The sequence below is a fragment of the Oncorhynchus keta genome, chromosome 20 (genome assembly GCF_023373465.1).
Source record: "Oncorhynchus keta strain PuntledgeMale-10-30-2019 chromosome 20, Oket_V2, whole genome shotgun sequence".
Lineage (NCBI taxonomy): Eukaryota > Metazoa > Chordata > Actinopteri > Salmoniformes > Salmonidae > Oncorhynchus > Oncorhynchus keta.
In genome coordinates this window covers 39,662,461-39,676,882 of record NC_068440.1, presented here as the reverse complement: position 1 = coordinate 39,676,882, position 14,422 = coordinate 39,662,461, and the positions used below count along the sequence as shown (strand labels likewise).

At 45.1% G+C, this 14,422-nt stretch overlaps 1 protein-coding gene and 1 long non-coding RNA gene across 17 annotated transcripts in view; one reads left to right on the top strand and one right to left on the bottom strand.

Annotated features, from left to right (window-relative positions):
- The window catches only part of kpna6 (karyopherin alpha 6 (importin alpha 7)), a 46,884-nt gene that overhangs the window by 17,455 nt on the left and 15,007 nt on the right, over positions 1–14,422 (top strand). For both annotated transcript variants that reach the window (XM_052472876.1, XM_052472875.1), the window contains 3 exons: positions 2,517–2,680; positions 2,886–3,090; positions 13,859–13,986. In XM_052472876.1, the coding sequence (XP_052328836.1) occupies positions 2,517–2,680; positions 2,886–3,090; positions 13,859–13,986 (497 nt within the window). The remainder of the gene's footprint in view (positions 1–2,516; positions 2,681–2,885; positions 3,091–13,858; positions 13,987–14,422) is intronic.
- Positions 13,998–14,422, bottom strand: part of LOC127910010 (uncharacterized) — a 1,238-nt gene continuing 813 nt past the window's right edge. For 3 of the 15 annotated variants that reach the window (XR_008073581.1, XR_008073576.1, XR_008073585.1), the window contains 2 exons: positions 14,333–14,398; positions 13,998–14,233 (listed from right to left, as the gene is read on the bottom strand). This is a non-coding gene — a long non-coding RNA (uncharacterized LOC127910010). Of the gene's footprint in view, positions 14,267–14,299 lie in introns of all 15 variants that reach the window. The other 12 variants (XR_008073573.1, XR_008073575.1, XR_008073583.1 and 9 more) reach the window with 9 other exon arrangements.

Sequence of the window (14,422 nt, the reverse complement as noted above, 5' to 3'; positions counted from 1 at the left end):
TAGATTGTTACCTTGGCATTAATATAAGAGGGACAGGAAGCCATTTTAGAACTACTTCAGATTTACTCAAGGTGAAGGACCAGCTCTTGGCTGTGTCCCAATGCACTTCGATGGTCCCTTTGCCTTGTCACCTTTCCCTTACAGTACTGGGACGTTACAGGGTCAGAGAGGGCAGAGTATTCAGCCCTGTCAGTAGTGCTAAAGGAGAAGAGGACGTGTTTGAGTATCGGTTTCTCTTATCGAAATCATTGACTTAAGCACAGAATGCATCCCTACGCATTTTACAAAGAGGATATCAGAGTTCAGAGGTGTGATGTCATATCAGAATGAGAAGACAGATTTCAGAGGTGTGATGTCATATCAGAATGAGAAGACAGATTTCGGAGGTGTGATGTCATATCAGAATGAGAAGACAGATTTCAGAGGTGTGATGTCATATCAGAATGAGAAGACAGATTTCAGAGGTGTGATGTCATATCAGAATGAGAAGACAGATTTCGGAGGTGTGATGTCATATCAGAATGAGAAGACAGATTTCAGAGGTGTGATGTCATATCAGAATGAGAAGACAGATTTCAGAGGTGTGATGTCATATCAGAATGAGAAGACAGATTTCAGAGGTGTGATGTCATATCAGAATGAGAAGACAGATTTCAGAGGTGTGATGTCATATCAGAATGAGAAGACAGATTTCAGAGGTGTGATGTCATATCAGAATGAGAAGACAGATTTCAGAGGTGTGATGTCATATCAGAATGAGAAGACAGATTTCAGAGGTGTGATGTCATATCAGAATGAGAAGACAGATTTCAGAGGTGTGAGGGGAGATCACAATTCTGTTTGTACCCTTGTTTATGTGGATAAGCGTTTTAATTAAACCTATTTGAAACATGCCATTAACACTTTGCTATTATCCTGGCATTTAAATATTATTTAGGTTATTACCTAGAAATATTAATCAACAAATTAAGAAATGTCACATTGGAGAGGATCTGTCGTATTTTTGTGTTGACACAACATTAACGGACTATAAAGATATACAGTGTATTCGGAAAGTATTCAGACCCCTTGACTTTTTCCACATTTTGTTACAGCCTTATTCTGAAATGGATTAAATTGTTTATTTCCCTCATCAATCTACACACAATACCCCATAAGGACAGGTGTCTCCCTGTCCGTCCTCTGTCTCCCTGTCCGTCCTCTGTCTCCCTGTCCGTCCTCTGTCTCCCAGGTGTCTCCCTGTCTGTCCTCTTGTCTCCCAGGTGTCTCCCTGTCTGTCCTCTGTCTCCCAGGTGTCTCCCTGTCTGTCCTCTGTCTCCCTGTCTGTCCTCTGTCTCCCTGTCTGTCCTCTGTCTCCCAGGTGTCTCCCTGTCTGTCCTCTGTCTCCCAGGTGTCTCCCTGTCTGTCTTCTGTCTCCCAGGTGTCTCCCTGTCCGTCCTCTGTCTCCCTGTCCGTCCTCTGTCTCCCTGTCCGTCCTCTGTCTCCCAGGTGTCTCCCTGTCTGTCCTCTGTCTCCCTGTCTGTCCTCTGTCTCCCTGTCTGTCCTCTGTCTCCCTGTCCGTCCTCTGTCTCCCAGGTGTCTCCCTGTCTGTCCTCTTGTCTCCCAGGTGTCTCCCTGTCTGTCCTCTGTCTCCCAGGTGTCTCCCTGTCTGTCCTCTGTCTCCCTGTCTGTCTCCCTGTCTGTCCTCTGTCTCCCAGGTGTCTCCCTGTCTGTCCTCTGTCTCCCAGGTGTCTCCCTGTCTGTCTTCTGTCTCCCAGGTGTCTCCCTGTCTGTCCTCTGTCTCCCTGTCCGTCCTCTGTCTCCCTGTCCGTCCTCTGTCTCCCAGGTGTCTCCCTGTCTGTCCTCTGTCTCCCTGTCCGTCCTCTGTCTCCCTGTCCGTCCTCTGTCTCCCAGGTGTCTCCCTGTCTGTCCTCTGTCTCCCAGGTGTCTCCCTGTCTGTCTTCTGTCTCCCAGGTGTCTCCCTGTCTGTCCTCTGTCTCCCTGTCTGTCCTCTGTCTCCCTGTCTGTCCTCTGTCTCCCAGGTGTCTCCCTGTTTGTCCTCTGTCTCCCAGGTGTCTCCCTGTTTGTCCTCTGTCTCCCAGGTGTCTCCCTGTCTGTCCTCTGTCTCCCTGTCTGTCCTCTGTCTCCCAGGTGTCTCCCTGTCTGTCCTCTGTCTCCCTGTCTGTCCTCTGTCTCCCAGGTGTCTCCCTGTTTGTCCTCTGTCTCCCAGGTGTCTCCCTGTCTGTCCTCTGTCTCCCTGTCTGTCCTCTGTCTCCCAGGTGTCTCCCTGTCTGTCCTCTGTCTCCCAGGTGTCTCCCTGTCGGTCCTCTGTCTCCCAGGTGTCTCCCTGTCTGTCCTCTGTCTCCCAGGTGTCTCCCTGTCTGTCCTCTGTCTCCCAGGTGTCTCCCTGTCGACAGGTCCTGTCTAGACTGTTGTTCAGCAGAGATTCAGATCTGTTAGCAGATGCCTGCTGGGCTCTGTCCTACCTTTCTGATAGAATACACTAAATGTCCCCGTGTCGGTCCTCTGTCCCCCAGGTGTCCCCTTGTCTGCAGGTCCTGTCTAGACTGTTGTTCAGCAGTGATTCAGATCTGTTAGCAGATGCCTGCTGGGCTCTGTCCTACCTCTCTGACGGACCCAACGAGAAGATCCAGGCTGTCATCGACTCCGGTGTCTGCAGGCGCCTCGTAGAGCTGCTCATGTAAGTGTGTGTGCAGGCGCCTCGTAGAGCTGCTCATGTAAGTGTGTGTGCAGGCGCCTCGTAGAGCTGCTCATGTAAGTGTGTGTGCAGGCGCCTCGTAGAGCTGCTCATGTAAGTGTGTGTGCAGGCGCCTCGTAGAGCTGCTGGTGTGTGTGCGGACTTCAGGGGCCTCAGCGTAGTAACTTTTGAATGTTCCCTCTGTCAGGCACACGGACTACAAGGTGGCGTCTCCTGCTCTGAGAGCAGTGGGGAACATCGTCACGGGAGACGACATCCAGACGCAGGTGGTGTTGAACTGTTCAGCCCTGCCCTGTCTGCTCCACCTGCTGAGTAGTCCTAAAGAATCCATCCGGAAAGAAGCCTGCTGGACCGTCTCCAACATCACCGCTGGCAACAGGGCTCAGATACAGGTGAGGTCCAGACTTTATATACAGACACACAAACATCACCCCTGGCAACAGGGCTCAGATACAGGTGAGGTCCAGACTTTATACACAGACACACAAACATCACCCCTGGCAACAGGGCTCAGATACAGGTGAGGTCCAGACTTCACACACAGACATACATACGGACTTTACCGGTACCATACAAATAAGCATACATGTTCATGATAGTTGTTCATGACATGTCCAAAAGTATGGGGACACTCCTTCGTATTAGTGGATTCGGGCTAGTTCAACCACACCCGTTGCTTACAGGTGTATTAAATAGACCACAAAGTGACTTTTAACGTGTCGCAGTCAGTCATTTCGAAACATTTCTGCCTTGCTAGAGCTACCCCGGTAAGTGCTGTTATTGTGAAGTGGAAACGTCTAGGAGCAACAACGGCTCAGTCGCGAAGTGGTAGGCCACACAAGCTCACAGAATTGGACCGCTGAAGCGTGTAGCGTGTAAAAAAAAATTGTCTGTCCTCTGGTTGCAACACTCACTGTTGTTGGAGGAGAAATAATGGTCTGGGGCTGTTTTTCATGGTTCAGGCCCCTAAGTTCCAGTGAAGGGAAATCTTAACACTACAACATACAATGACATTCTAGATGATTCTGTGCTTCCAACTTTGGCAACAGTTTTTTGAAGGACATTTCCTGTTTCAGCATGACAATGCCCCCATGGACAAAGCAAGGTCCATACAGAAATTATTTGTTGTGATGGGTGTGGAAGAACTTGACTGGCCTGCACAGAGCCCTGACCTCAACCCCATCGAACACCTTTGGGATGAATTGGATGCCGACTGCGAGCCAGGCCTAATCGCCCCAACATCAGTGCCCAACCTCACTGATGCTCTTGTGGCTGAATGGAAGCAAGTTCCCCGCAGCAATGTTCCAACATCTAGTGGAAAGCCTTCCCAGAAGAGTGGAGGCTGTTATAGCAGCAATGTTCCAACATCTAGTGGAAAACCTTCCCAGAAGAGTGGAGGCTGTTATAGCAGCAATGTTCCAACATCTAGTGGAAAGCCTTCCCAGAAGAGTGGAGGCTGTTATAGCAGCAATGTTCCAACATCTAGTGGAAAGCCTTCCCAGAAGAGTGGAGTCTGTTATAGCAGCAAAGGGGGGGGGGGACTCCATATTAATGCCCGTGAATTTGGAATGAGATGTTCGACGAGCAGGGGTCCACATTCTGTTTGTCATGAGGTGTATCTTTTTACTCAAGTATGTAATTGAGTACTTTTTCCCAACACTGCTTATAGGGATGAATAGCTCAAATGGCCCCCAAAAACACACACAGGCACGGGGATTCAGTGTCCTGTGCCCATCTTCTCCCCACATAGAGCTAACTCCACCAAGCGGTATTGTCTAAGAGAATGACGAAACGCTAATAGACATCTGTAGCAAATGGTTGTGTACCCTCTGTATTCGGCCGGGTGTAGAGGCGGGCCGGGTGTAGAGGCGGGCCGGGTGTAGAGGCGGGCCGGGTGTAGAGGCGGGCCGGGTGTAGAGGCGGGCCGGGTGTAGAGCGTGAGACATCTCAGACACACGTTAGCTAGCTACAACATGTTGTACAGATGTCCAACGAGCAGGGGTCCACATACAGCTACAGTTCTCTACAGTTACAGATGCATAACACAGACTGGTACAGTTCTCTACAGTTACAGATGCATAACACAGACTGGTACAGTTCTCTACAGTTACAGATGCATAACACAGACTGGTACAGTTCTCTACAGATGCATAACACAGACTGGTACAGTTCTCTACAGTTACAGATGCATAACACAGACTGGTACAGTTCTCTACAGTTACAGATGCATAACACAGACTGGTACAGTTCTCTACAGATGCATAACACAGACTGGTACAGTTCTCTACAGATGCATAACACAGACTGGTACAGTTCTCTACAGATGCATAACACAGACTGGTACAGTTCTCTACAGTTACAGATGCATAACACAGACTGGTACAGTTCTCTACAGATGCATAACACAGACTGCTACAGTTCTCTACAGATGCATAACACAGACTGGTACAGTTCTCTACAGATGCATAACACAGACTGCTACAGTTCTCTACAGTTACAGATGCATAACACAGACTGGTACAGTTCTGTACAGATGCATAACACAGACTGGTACAGTTCTCTACAGATGCATAACACAGACTGCTACAGTTCTCTACAGTTACAGATGCATAACACAGACTGGTACAGTTCTCTACAGATGCATAACACAGACTGGTACAGTTCTGTACAGATGCATAACACAGACTGGTACAGTTCTCTACAGATGCATAACACAGACTGGTACAGTTCTCTACAGTTACATAACACAGACTGGTACAGTTCTCTACAGATACATAACACAGACTGGTACAGTTCTCTACAGTTACAGATGCATAACACAGACTGGTACAGTTCTGTACAGATGCATAACACAGACTGGTACAGTTCTCTACAGATGCATAACACAGACTGGTACAGTTCTCTACAGTTACAGATGCATAACACAGACTGGTACAGTTCTGTACAGATGCATAACACAGACTGGTACAGTTCTCTACAGATGCATAACACAGACTGGTACAGTTCTGTACAGTTACATAACACAGACTGGTACAGTTCTCTACAGATGCATAACACAGACTGGTACAGTTCTCTACAGATACATAACACAGACTGGTACAGTTCTCTACAGTTACAGATGCATAACACAGACTGGTACAGTTCTCTACAGATGCATAACACAGACTGCTACAGTTCTCTACAGTTACAGATGCATAACACAGACTGGTACAGTTCTCTACAGATGCATAACACAGACTGCTACAGTTCTGTACAGATGCATAACACAGACTGCTACAGTTCTCTACAGTTACAGATGCATAACACAGACTGGTACAGTTCTGTACAGATGCATAACACAGACTGGTACAGTTCTCTACAGATGCATAACACAGACTGCTACAGTTCTCTACAGTTACAGATGCATAACACAGACTGGTACAGTTCTCTACAGATGCATAACACAGACTGGTACAGTTCTCTACAGTTACAGATGCATAACACAGACTGGTACAGTTCTCTACAGATGCATAACACAGACTGGTACAGTTCTGTACAGATGCATAACACAGACTGGTACAGTTCTCTACAGATGCATAACACAGACTGGTACAGTTCTCTACAGATGCATAACACAGACTGGTACAGTTCTGTACAGATGCATAACACAGACTGGTACAGTTCTGTACAGTTACATAACACAGACTGGTACAGTTCTCTACAGATGCATAACACAGACTGGTACAGTTCTCTACAGATGCATAACACAGACTGGTACAGTTCTCTACAGATGCATAACACAGACTGGTACAGTTCTCTACAGATGCATAACACAGACTGGTACAGTTCTCTACAGTTACAGATGCATAACACAGACTGGTACAGTTCTCTACAGATGCATAACACAGACTGGTACAGTTCTCTACAGTTACAGATGCATAACACAGACTGGTACAGTTCTCTACAGATGCATAACACAGACTGCTACAGTTCTCTACAGTTACAGATGCATAACACAGACTGGTACAGTTCTCTACAGTTACAGATGCATAACACAGACTTGTACAGTTCTCTACAGTTACAGATGCATAACACAGACTGGTACAGTTCTCTACAGATGCCTAACACAGACTGGTACAGTTCTCTACAGATGCCTAACACAGACTGGTACAGTTCTCTACAGATGCCTAACACAGACTGGTACAGTTCTCTACAGATGCATAACACAGACTGCTACAGTTCTCTACAGTTACAGATGCATAACACAGACTGGTACAGTTCTGTACAGATGCATAACACAGACTGCTACAGTTCTGTACAGATGCATAACACAGACTGGTACAGTTCTCTACAGATGCATAACACAGACTGCTACAGTTCTCTACAGTTACAGATGCATAACACAGACTGGTACAGTTCTGTACAGATGCATAACACAGACTGGTACAGTTCTCTACAGATGCATAACACAGACTGCTACAGTTCTCTACAGTTACAGATGCATAACACAGACTGGTACAGTTCTCTACAGATGCATAACACAGACTGGTACAGTTCTGTACAGACTTACATAACACAGACTGGTACAGTTCTCTAACACAGATACATAACACAGACTGGTACAGTTCTCTACAGTTACAGATGCATAACACAGACTGGTACAGTTCTGTACAGATGCATAACACAGACTGGTACAGTTCTCTACAGATGCATAACACAGACTGGTACAGTTCTCTACAGATGCATAACACAGACTGGTACAGTTCTGTACAGATGCATAACACAGACTGGTACAGTTCTCTACAGATGCATAACACAGACTGGTACAGTTCTGTACAGTTACATAACACAGACTGGTACAGTTCTCTACAGATGCATAACACAGACTGGTACAGTTCTCTACAGATACATAACACAGACTGGTACAGTTCTCTACAGTTACAGATGCATAACACAGACTGGTACAGTTCTCTACAGATGCATAACACAGACTGCTACAGTTCTCTACAGTTACAGATGCATAACACAGACTGGTACAGTTCTCTACAGATGCATAACACAGACTGCTACAGTTCTGTACAGATGCATAACACAGACTGCTACAGTTCTCTACAGTTACAGATGCATAACACAGACTGGTACAGTTCTGTACAGATGCATAACACAGACTGGTACAGTTCTCTACAGATGCATAACACAGACTGCTACAGTTCTCTACAGTTACAGATGCATAACACAGACTGGTACAGTTCTCTACAGATGCATAACACAGACTGGTACAGTTCTCTACAGTTACAGATGCATAACACAGACTGGTACAGTTCTCATACAGATGCATAACACAGACTGGTACAGTTCTGTACAGATGCATAACACAGACTGGTACAGTTCTCTACAGATGCATAACACAGACTGGTACAGTTCTCTACAGATGCATAACACAGACTGGTACAGTTCTGTACAGATGCATAACACAGACTGGTACAGTTCTGTACAGTTACATAACACAGACTGGTACAGTTCTCTACAGATGCATAACACAGACTGGTACAGTTCTCTACAGATGCATAACACAGACTGGTACAGTTCTCTACAGATGCATAACACAGACTGGTACAGTTCTCTACAGATGCATAACACAGACTGGTACAGTTCTCTACAGTTACAGATGCATAACACAGACTGGTACAGTTCTCTACAGATGCATAACACAGACTGGTACAGTTCTCTACAGTTACAGATGCATAACACAGACTGGTACAGTTCTCTACAGATACATAACACAGACTGGTACAGTTCTCTACAGTTACAGATGCATAACACAGACTGGTACAGTTCTCTACAGTTACATAACACAGACTGGTACAGTTCTCTACAGATGCATAACACAGACTGGTACAGTTCTCTACAGATGCATAACACAGACTGGTACAGTTTCTACAGTACAGATGCATAACACAGACTGGTACAGTTCTCTACAGATGCATAACACAGACTGGTACAGACAGATGCATAACACAGACTGGTACAGTTCTCTACAGATGCATAACACAGACTGGTACAGTTCTGTACAGATGCATAACACAGACTGGTACAGTTCTGTACAGATGCATAACACAGACTGGTACAGTTCTGTACAGATGCATAACACAGACTGGTACAGTTCTCTACAGTTACATAACACAGACTGGTACAGTTCTGTACAGATGCATAACACAGACTGGTACAGTTCTCTACAGATGCATAACACAGACTGGTACAGTTCTCTACAGATGCATAACACAGACTGGTACAGTTCTCTACAGATGCATAACACAGACTGGTACAGTTAACACAGACTACAGTTCTGTACAGATGCATAACACAGACTGGTACAGTTCTGTACAGATGCATAACACAGACTGGTACAGTTCTGTACAGATGCATAACACAGACTGGTACAGTTCTCTACAGTGCATACATACACACAGACTGGTAACACAGACTTCTCTACAGATGCATAACACAGACTGGTACAGTTCTCTACAGTTACAGATGCATAACACAGACTGGTACAGTTCTGTACAGATGCATAACACAGACTGGTACAGTTCTCTACAGTTACATAACACAGACTGGTACAGTTCTCTACAGTTACATAACACAGACTGGTACAGTTCTCTACAGATACATAACACAGACTGGTACAGTTCTCTACAGATGCATAACACAGACTGGTACAGTTCTCTACAGTTACAGATGCATAACACAGACTGGTACAGTTCTCTACAGTTACATAACACAGACTGGTACAGTTCTCTACAGTTACATAACACAGACTGGTACAGTTCTCTGGTACAGTTACATAACACAGACTGGTACAGTTCTCTACAGTTACATAACACAGACTGGTACAGTTCTCTACAGTTACATAACACAGACTGGCTACAGTTCTCTACAGTTACAGATGCATAACACAGACTGGTACAACTACAGATGCATAACACAGACTTCTCTACAGTTACAGATGCATAACACAGACTGGTACAGTTCTCTACAGATGCATAACACAGACTGCTACAGTTCTGTACAGATGCATAACACAGACTGCTACAGTTCTCTACAGTTACAGATGCATAACACAGACTGGTACAGTTCTGTACAGATGCATAACACAGACTGGTACAGTTCTCTACAGATGCATAACACAGACTGGTACAGTTCTCTACAGTTACAGATGCATAACACAGACTGGTACAGTTCTCTACAGATGCATAACACAGACTGGTACAGTTCTCTACAGTTACAGATGCATAACACAGACTGGTACAGTTCTCTACAGTTACAGATGCATAACACAGACTGGTACAGTTCTGTACAGATGCATAACACAGACTGGTACAGTTCTCTACAGATGCATAACACAGACTGGTACAGTTCTCTACAGATGCATAACACAGACTGGTACAGTTCTCTACAGATGCATAACACAGACTGGTACAGTTCTCTACAGATGCATAACACAGACTGGTACAGTTCTCTACAGATGCATAACACAGACTGGTACAGTTCTCTACAGATGCATAACACAGACTGGTACAGTTCTCTACAGATGCATAACACAGACTGGTACAGTTCTCTACAGATGCATAACACAGACTGGTACAGTTCTCTACAGTTACAGATGCATAACACAGACTGGTACAGTTCTCTACAGATGCATAACACAGACTGGTACAGTTCTCTACAGTTACAGATGCATAACACAGACTGGTACAGTTCTCTACAGATGCATAACACAGACTGGTACAGTTCTCTACAGTTACAGATGCATAACACAGACTGGTACAGTTCTCTACAGATACATAACACAGACTGGTACAGTTCTCTACAGTTACAGATGCATAACACAGACTGGTACAGTTCTCTACAGATGCATAACACAGACTGGTACAGTTCTCTACAGATGCATAACACAGACTGGTACAGTTCTCTACAGATGCCTAACACAGACTGGTACAGTTCTCTACAGATGCATAACACAGACTGCTACAGTTCTCTACAGTTACAGATGCATAACACAGACTGGTACAGTTCTGTACAGATGCATAACACAGACTGCTACAGTTCTGTACAGATGCATAACACAGACTGGTACAGTTCTCTACAGATGCATAACACAGACTGCTACAGTTCTCTACAGTTACAGATGCATAACACAGACTGGTACAGTTCTGTACAGATGCATAACACAGACTGGTACAGTTCTCTACAGATGCATAACACAGACTGCTACAGTTCTCTACAGTTACAGATGCATAACACAGACTGGTACAGTTCTCTACAGATGCATAACACAGACTGGTACAGTTCTGTACAGATGCATAACACAGACTGGTACAGTTCTGTACAGATGCATAACACAGACTGGTACAGTTCTGTACAGTTACATAACACAGACTGGTACAGTTCTCTACAGATACATAACACAGACTGGTACAGTGCTCTACAGTTACAGATGCATAACACAGACTGGTACAGTTCTGTACAGATGCATAACACAGACTGGTACAGTTCTCTACAGATGCATAACACAGACTGGTACAGTTCTCTACAGTTACAGATGCATAACACAGACTGGTACAGTTCTGTACAGATGCATAACACAGACTGGTACAGTTCTCTACAGATGCATAACACAGACTGGTACAGTTCTGTACAGTTACATAACACAGACTGGTACAGTTCTCTACAGATGCATAACACAGACTGGTACAGTTCTCTACAGATACATAACACAGACTGGTACAGTTCTCTACAGTTACAGATGCATAACACAGACTGGTACAGTTCTCTACAGATGCATAACACAGACTGCTACAGTTCTCTACAGTTACAGATGCATAACACAGACTGGTACAGTTCTCTACAGATGCATAACACAGACTGCTACAGTTCTGTACAGATGCATAACACAGACTGCTACAGTTCTCTACAGTTACAGATGCATAACACAGACTGGTACAGTTCTCTACAGATGCATAACACAGACTGGTACAGTTCTCTACAGATGCATAACACAGACTGGTACAGTTCTCTACAGTTACAGATGCATAACACAGACTGGTACAGTTCTCTACAGATGCATAACACAGACTGGTACAGTTCTCTACAGTTACAGATGCATAACACAGACTGGTACAGTTCTCTACAGTTACAGATGCATAACACAGACTGGTACAGTTCTGTACAGATGCATAACACAGACTGGTACAGTTCTCTACAGATGCATAACACAGACTGGTACAGTTCTCTACAGATGCATAACACAGACTGGTACAGTTCTCTACAGATGCATAACACAGACTGGTACAGTTCTCTACAGATGCATAACACAGACTGGTACAGTTCTCTACAGATGCATAACACAGACTGGTACAGTTCTCTACAGATGCATAACACAGACTGGTACAGTTCTCTACAGATGCATAACACAGACTGGTACAGTTCTCTACAGATGCATAACACAGACTGCTACAGTTCTCTACAGTTACAGATGCATAACACAGACTGGTACAGTTCTCTACAGATGCATAACACAGACTGGTACAGTTCTCTACAGTTACAGATGCATAACACAGACTGGTACAGTTCTCTACAGATACATAACACAGACTGGTACAGTTCTCTACAGTTACAGATGCATAACACAGACTGGTACAGTTCTCTACAGTTACATAACACAGACTGGTACAGTTCTCTACAGATGCATAACACAGACTGGTACAGTTCTCTACAGTTACATAACACAGACTGGTACAGTTCTGTACAGATGCATAACACAGACTGGTACAGTTCTGTACAGATGCATAACACAGACTGGTACAGTTCTCTACAGATGCATAACACAGACTGGTACAGTTCTCTACAGATGCATAACACAGACTGGTACAGTTCTGTACAGATGCATAACACAGACTGGTACAGTTCTCTACAGATGCATAACACAGACTGGTACAGTTCTCTACAGATGCATAACACAGACTGGTACAGTTCTGTACAGATGCATAACACAGACTGGTACAGTTCTCTACAGATGCATAACACAGACTGGTACAGTTCTCTACAGTTACAGATGCATAACACAGACTGGTACAGTTCTGTACAGATGCATAACACAGACTGGTACAGTTCTCTACAGTTACATAACACAGACTGGTACAGTTCTCTACAGTTACATAACACAGACTGGTACAGTTCTCTACAGATACATAACACAGACTGGTACAGTTCTCTACAGATGCATAACACAGACTGGTACAGTTCTCTACAGTTACAGATGCATAACACAGACTGGTACAGTTCTCTACAGTTACATAACACAGACTGGTACAGTTCTCTACAGTTACATAACACAGACTGGTACAGTTCTCTACAGTTACATAACACAGACTGGTACAGTTCTCTACAGTTACATAACACAGACTGGTACAGTTCTCTACAGTTACATAACACAGACTGGTACAGTTCTCTACAGATGCATAACACAGACTGGTACAGTTCTCTACAGTTACAGATGCATAACACAGACTGGTACAGTTCTCTACAGTTATAGATGCATAACACAGACTGGTACAGTTCTCTACAGATGCATAACACAGACTGGTACAGTACAGAGACTATACAGGACCAAAGAGGTCTTCAAGACATAGGTACGAGGTCTTTTCTTTAGTCTTTAGTTTGAATGAAGGAAATGGTTTTGTGCTGCTCTCCAGTTTAGTAAGACCTCTCTTATCTTTCTATCTACTACTATTCTCTCTTCCTCTCCTCCTCTCGTGTTCCCCCTCTCTTCCTCTCGTGTTCCCCCTCTCCTCCTCTCGTGTTCCCCCTCTCCTCCTCTCGTGTTCCCCCTCTCCTCCTCTCGTGTTCCCCCTCTCCTCCTCTCGTGTTCCCCCTCTCCTCCTCTCGTGTTCCCCCTCTCCTCCTCTCGTGTTCCCCCTCTCCTCCTCTCGTGTTCCCCCTCTCCTCCTCTCGTGTTCCCCCTCTCCTCCTCTCGTGTTCCTCCTCTCCTCCTCTCGTGTTCCTCCTCTCCTCCTCTCGTGTTCCTCCTCTCGTGTTCCCCCTCTCCTCCTCTCGTGTTCCCCCTCTCCTCCTCTCGTGTTCCCCCTCTCCTCCTCTCGTGTTCCCCCTCTGCTCTACTAGACGGTGATTGATGCCAACATCTTCCCTGTGCTGATCGACATCCTGCAGAAGGCAGAGTTCAGAACCAGGAAGGAAGCAGCCTGGGCCATCACTAATGCCACCTCTGGAGGAATGCCTGAACAGATCAGGTATAAAGTCACACCCATATCACCTGGACAGATCAGATATGACCTACACCTGTCACCTGGACAGATCAGATATGACCTACACCTGTCACCTGGACAGATGAGATATGACCTACACCTCTCACCTGGACAGATGAGATATGACCTACACCTCTCACCTGGACAGATGAGATATGACCTACACCTGTCACCTGGACAGATGAGATATGACCTACACCTCTTACCTGGACAGATGAGATATGACCTACACCTCTTACCTGGACAGATGAGATATGACCTACACCTCTTACCTGGACAGATGAGATATGACCTACACCTCTTACCTGGACAGATGAGATATGACCTACACCTCTCACCTGGACAGATGAGATATGACCTACACCTGTCACCTGGACAGATGAGATATGACCTACACCTCTTACCTGGACAGATGAGATAT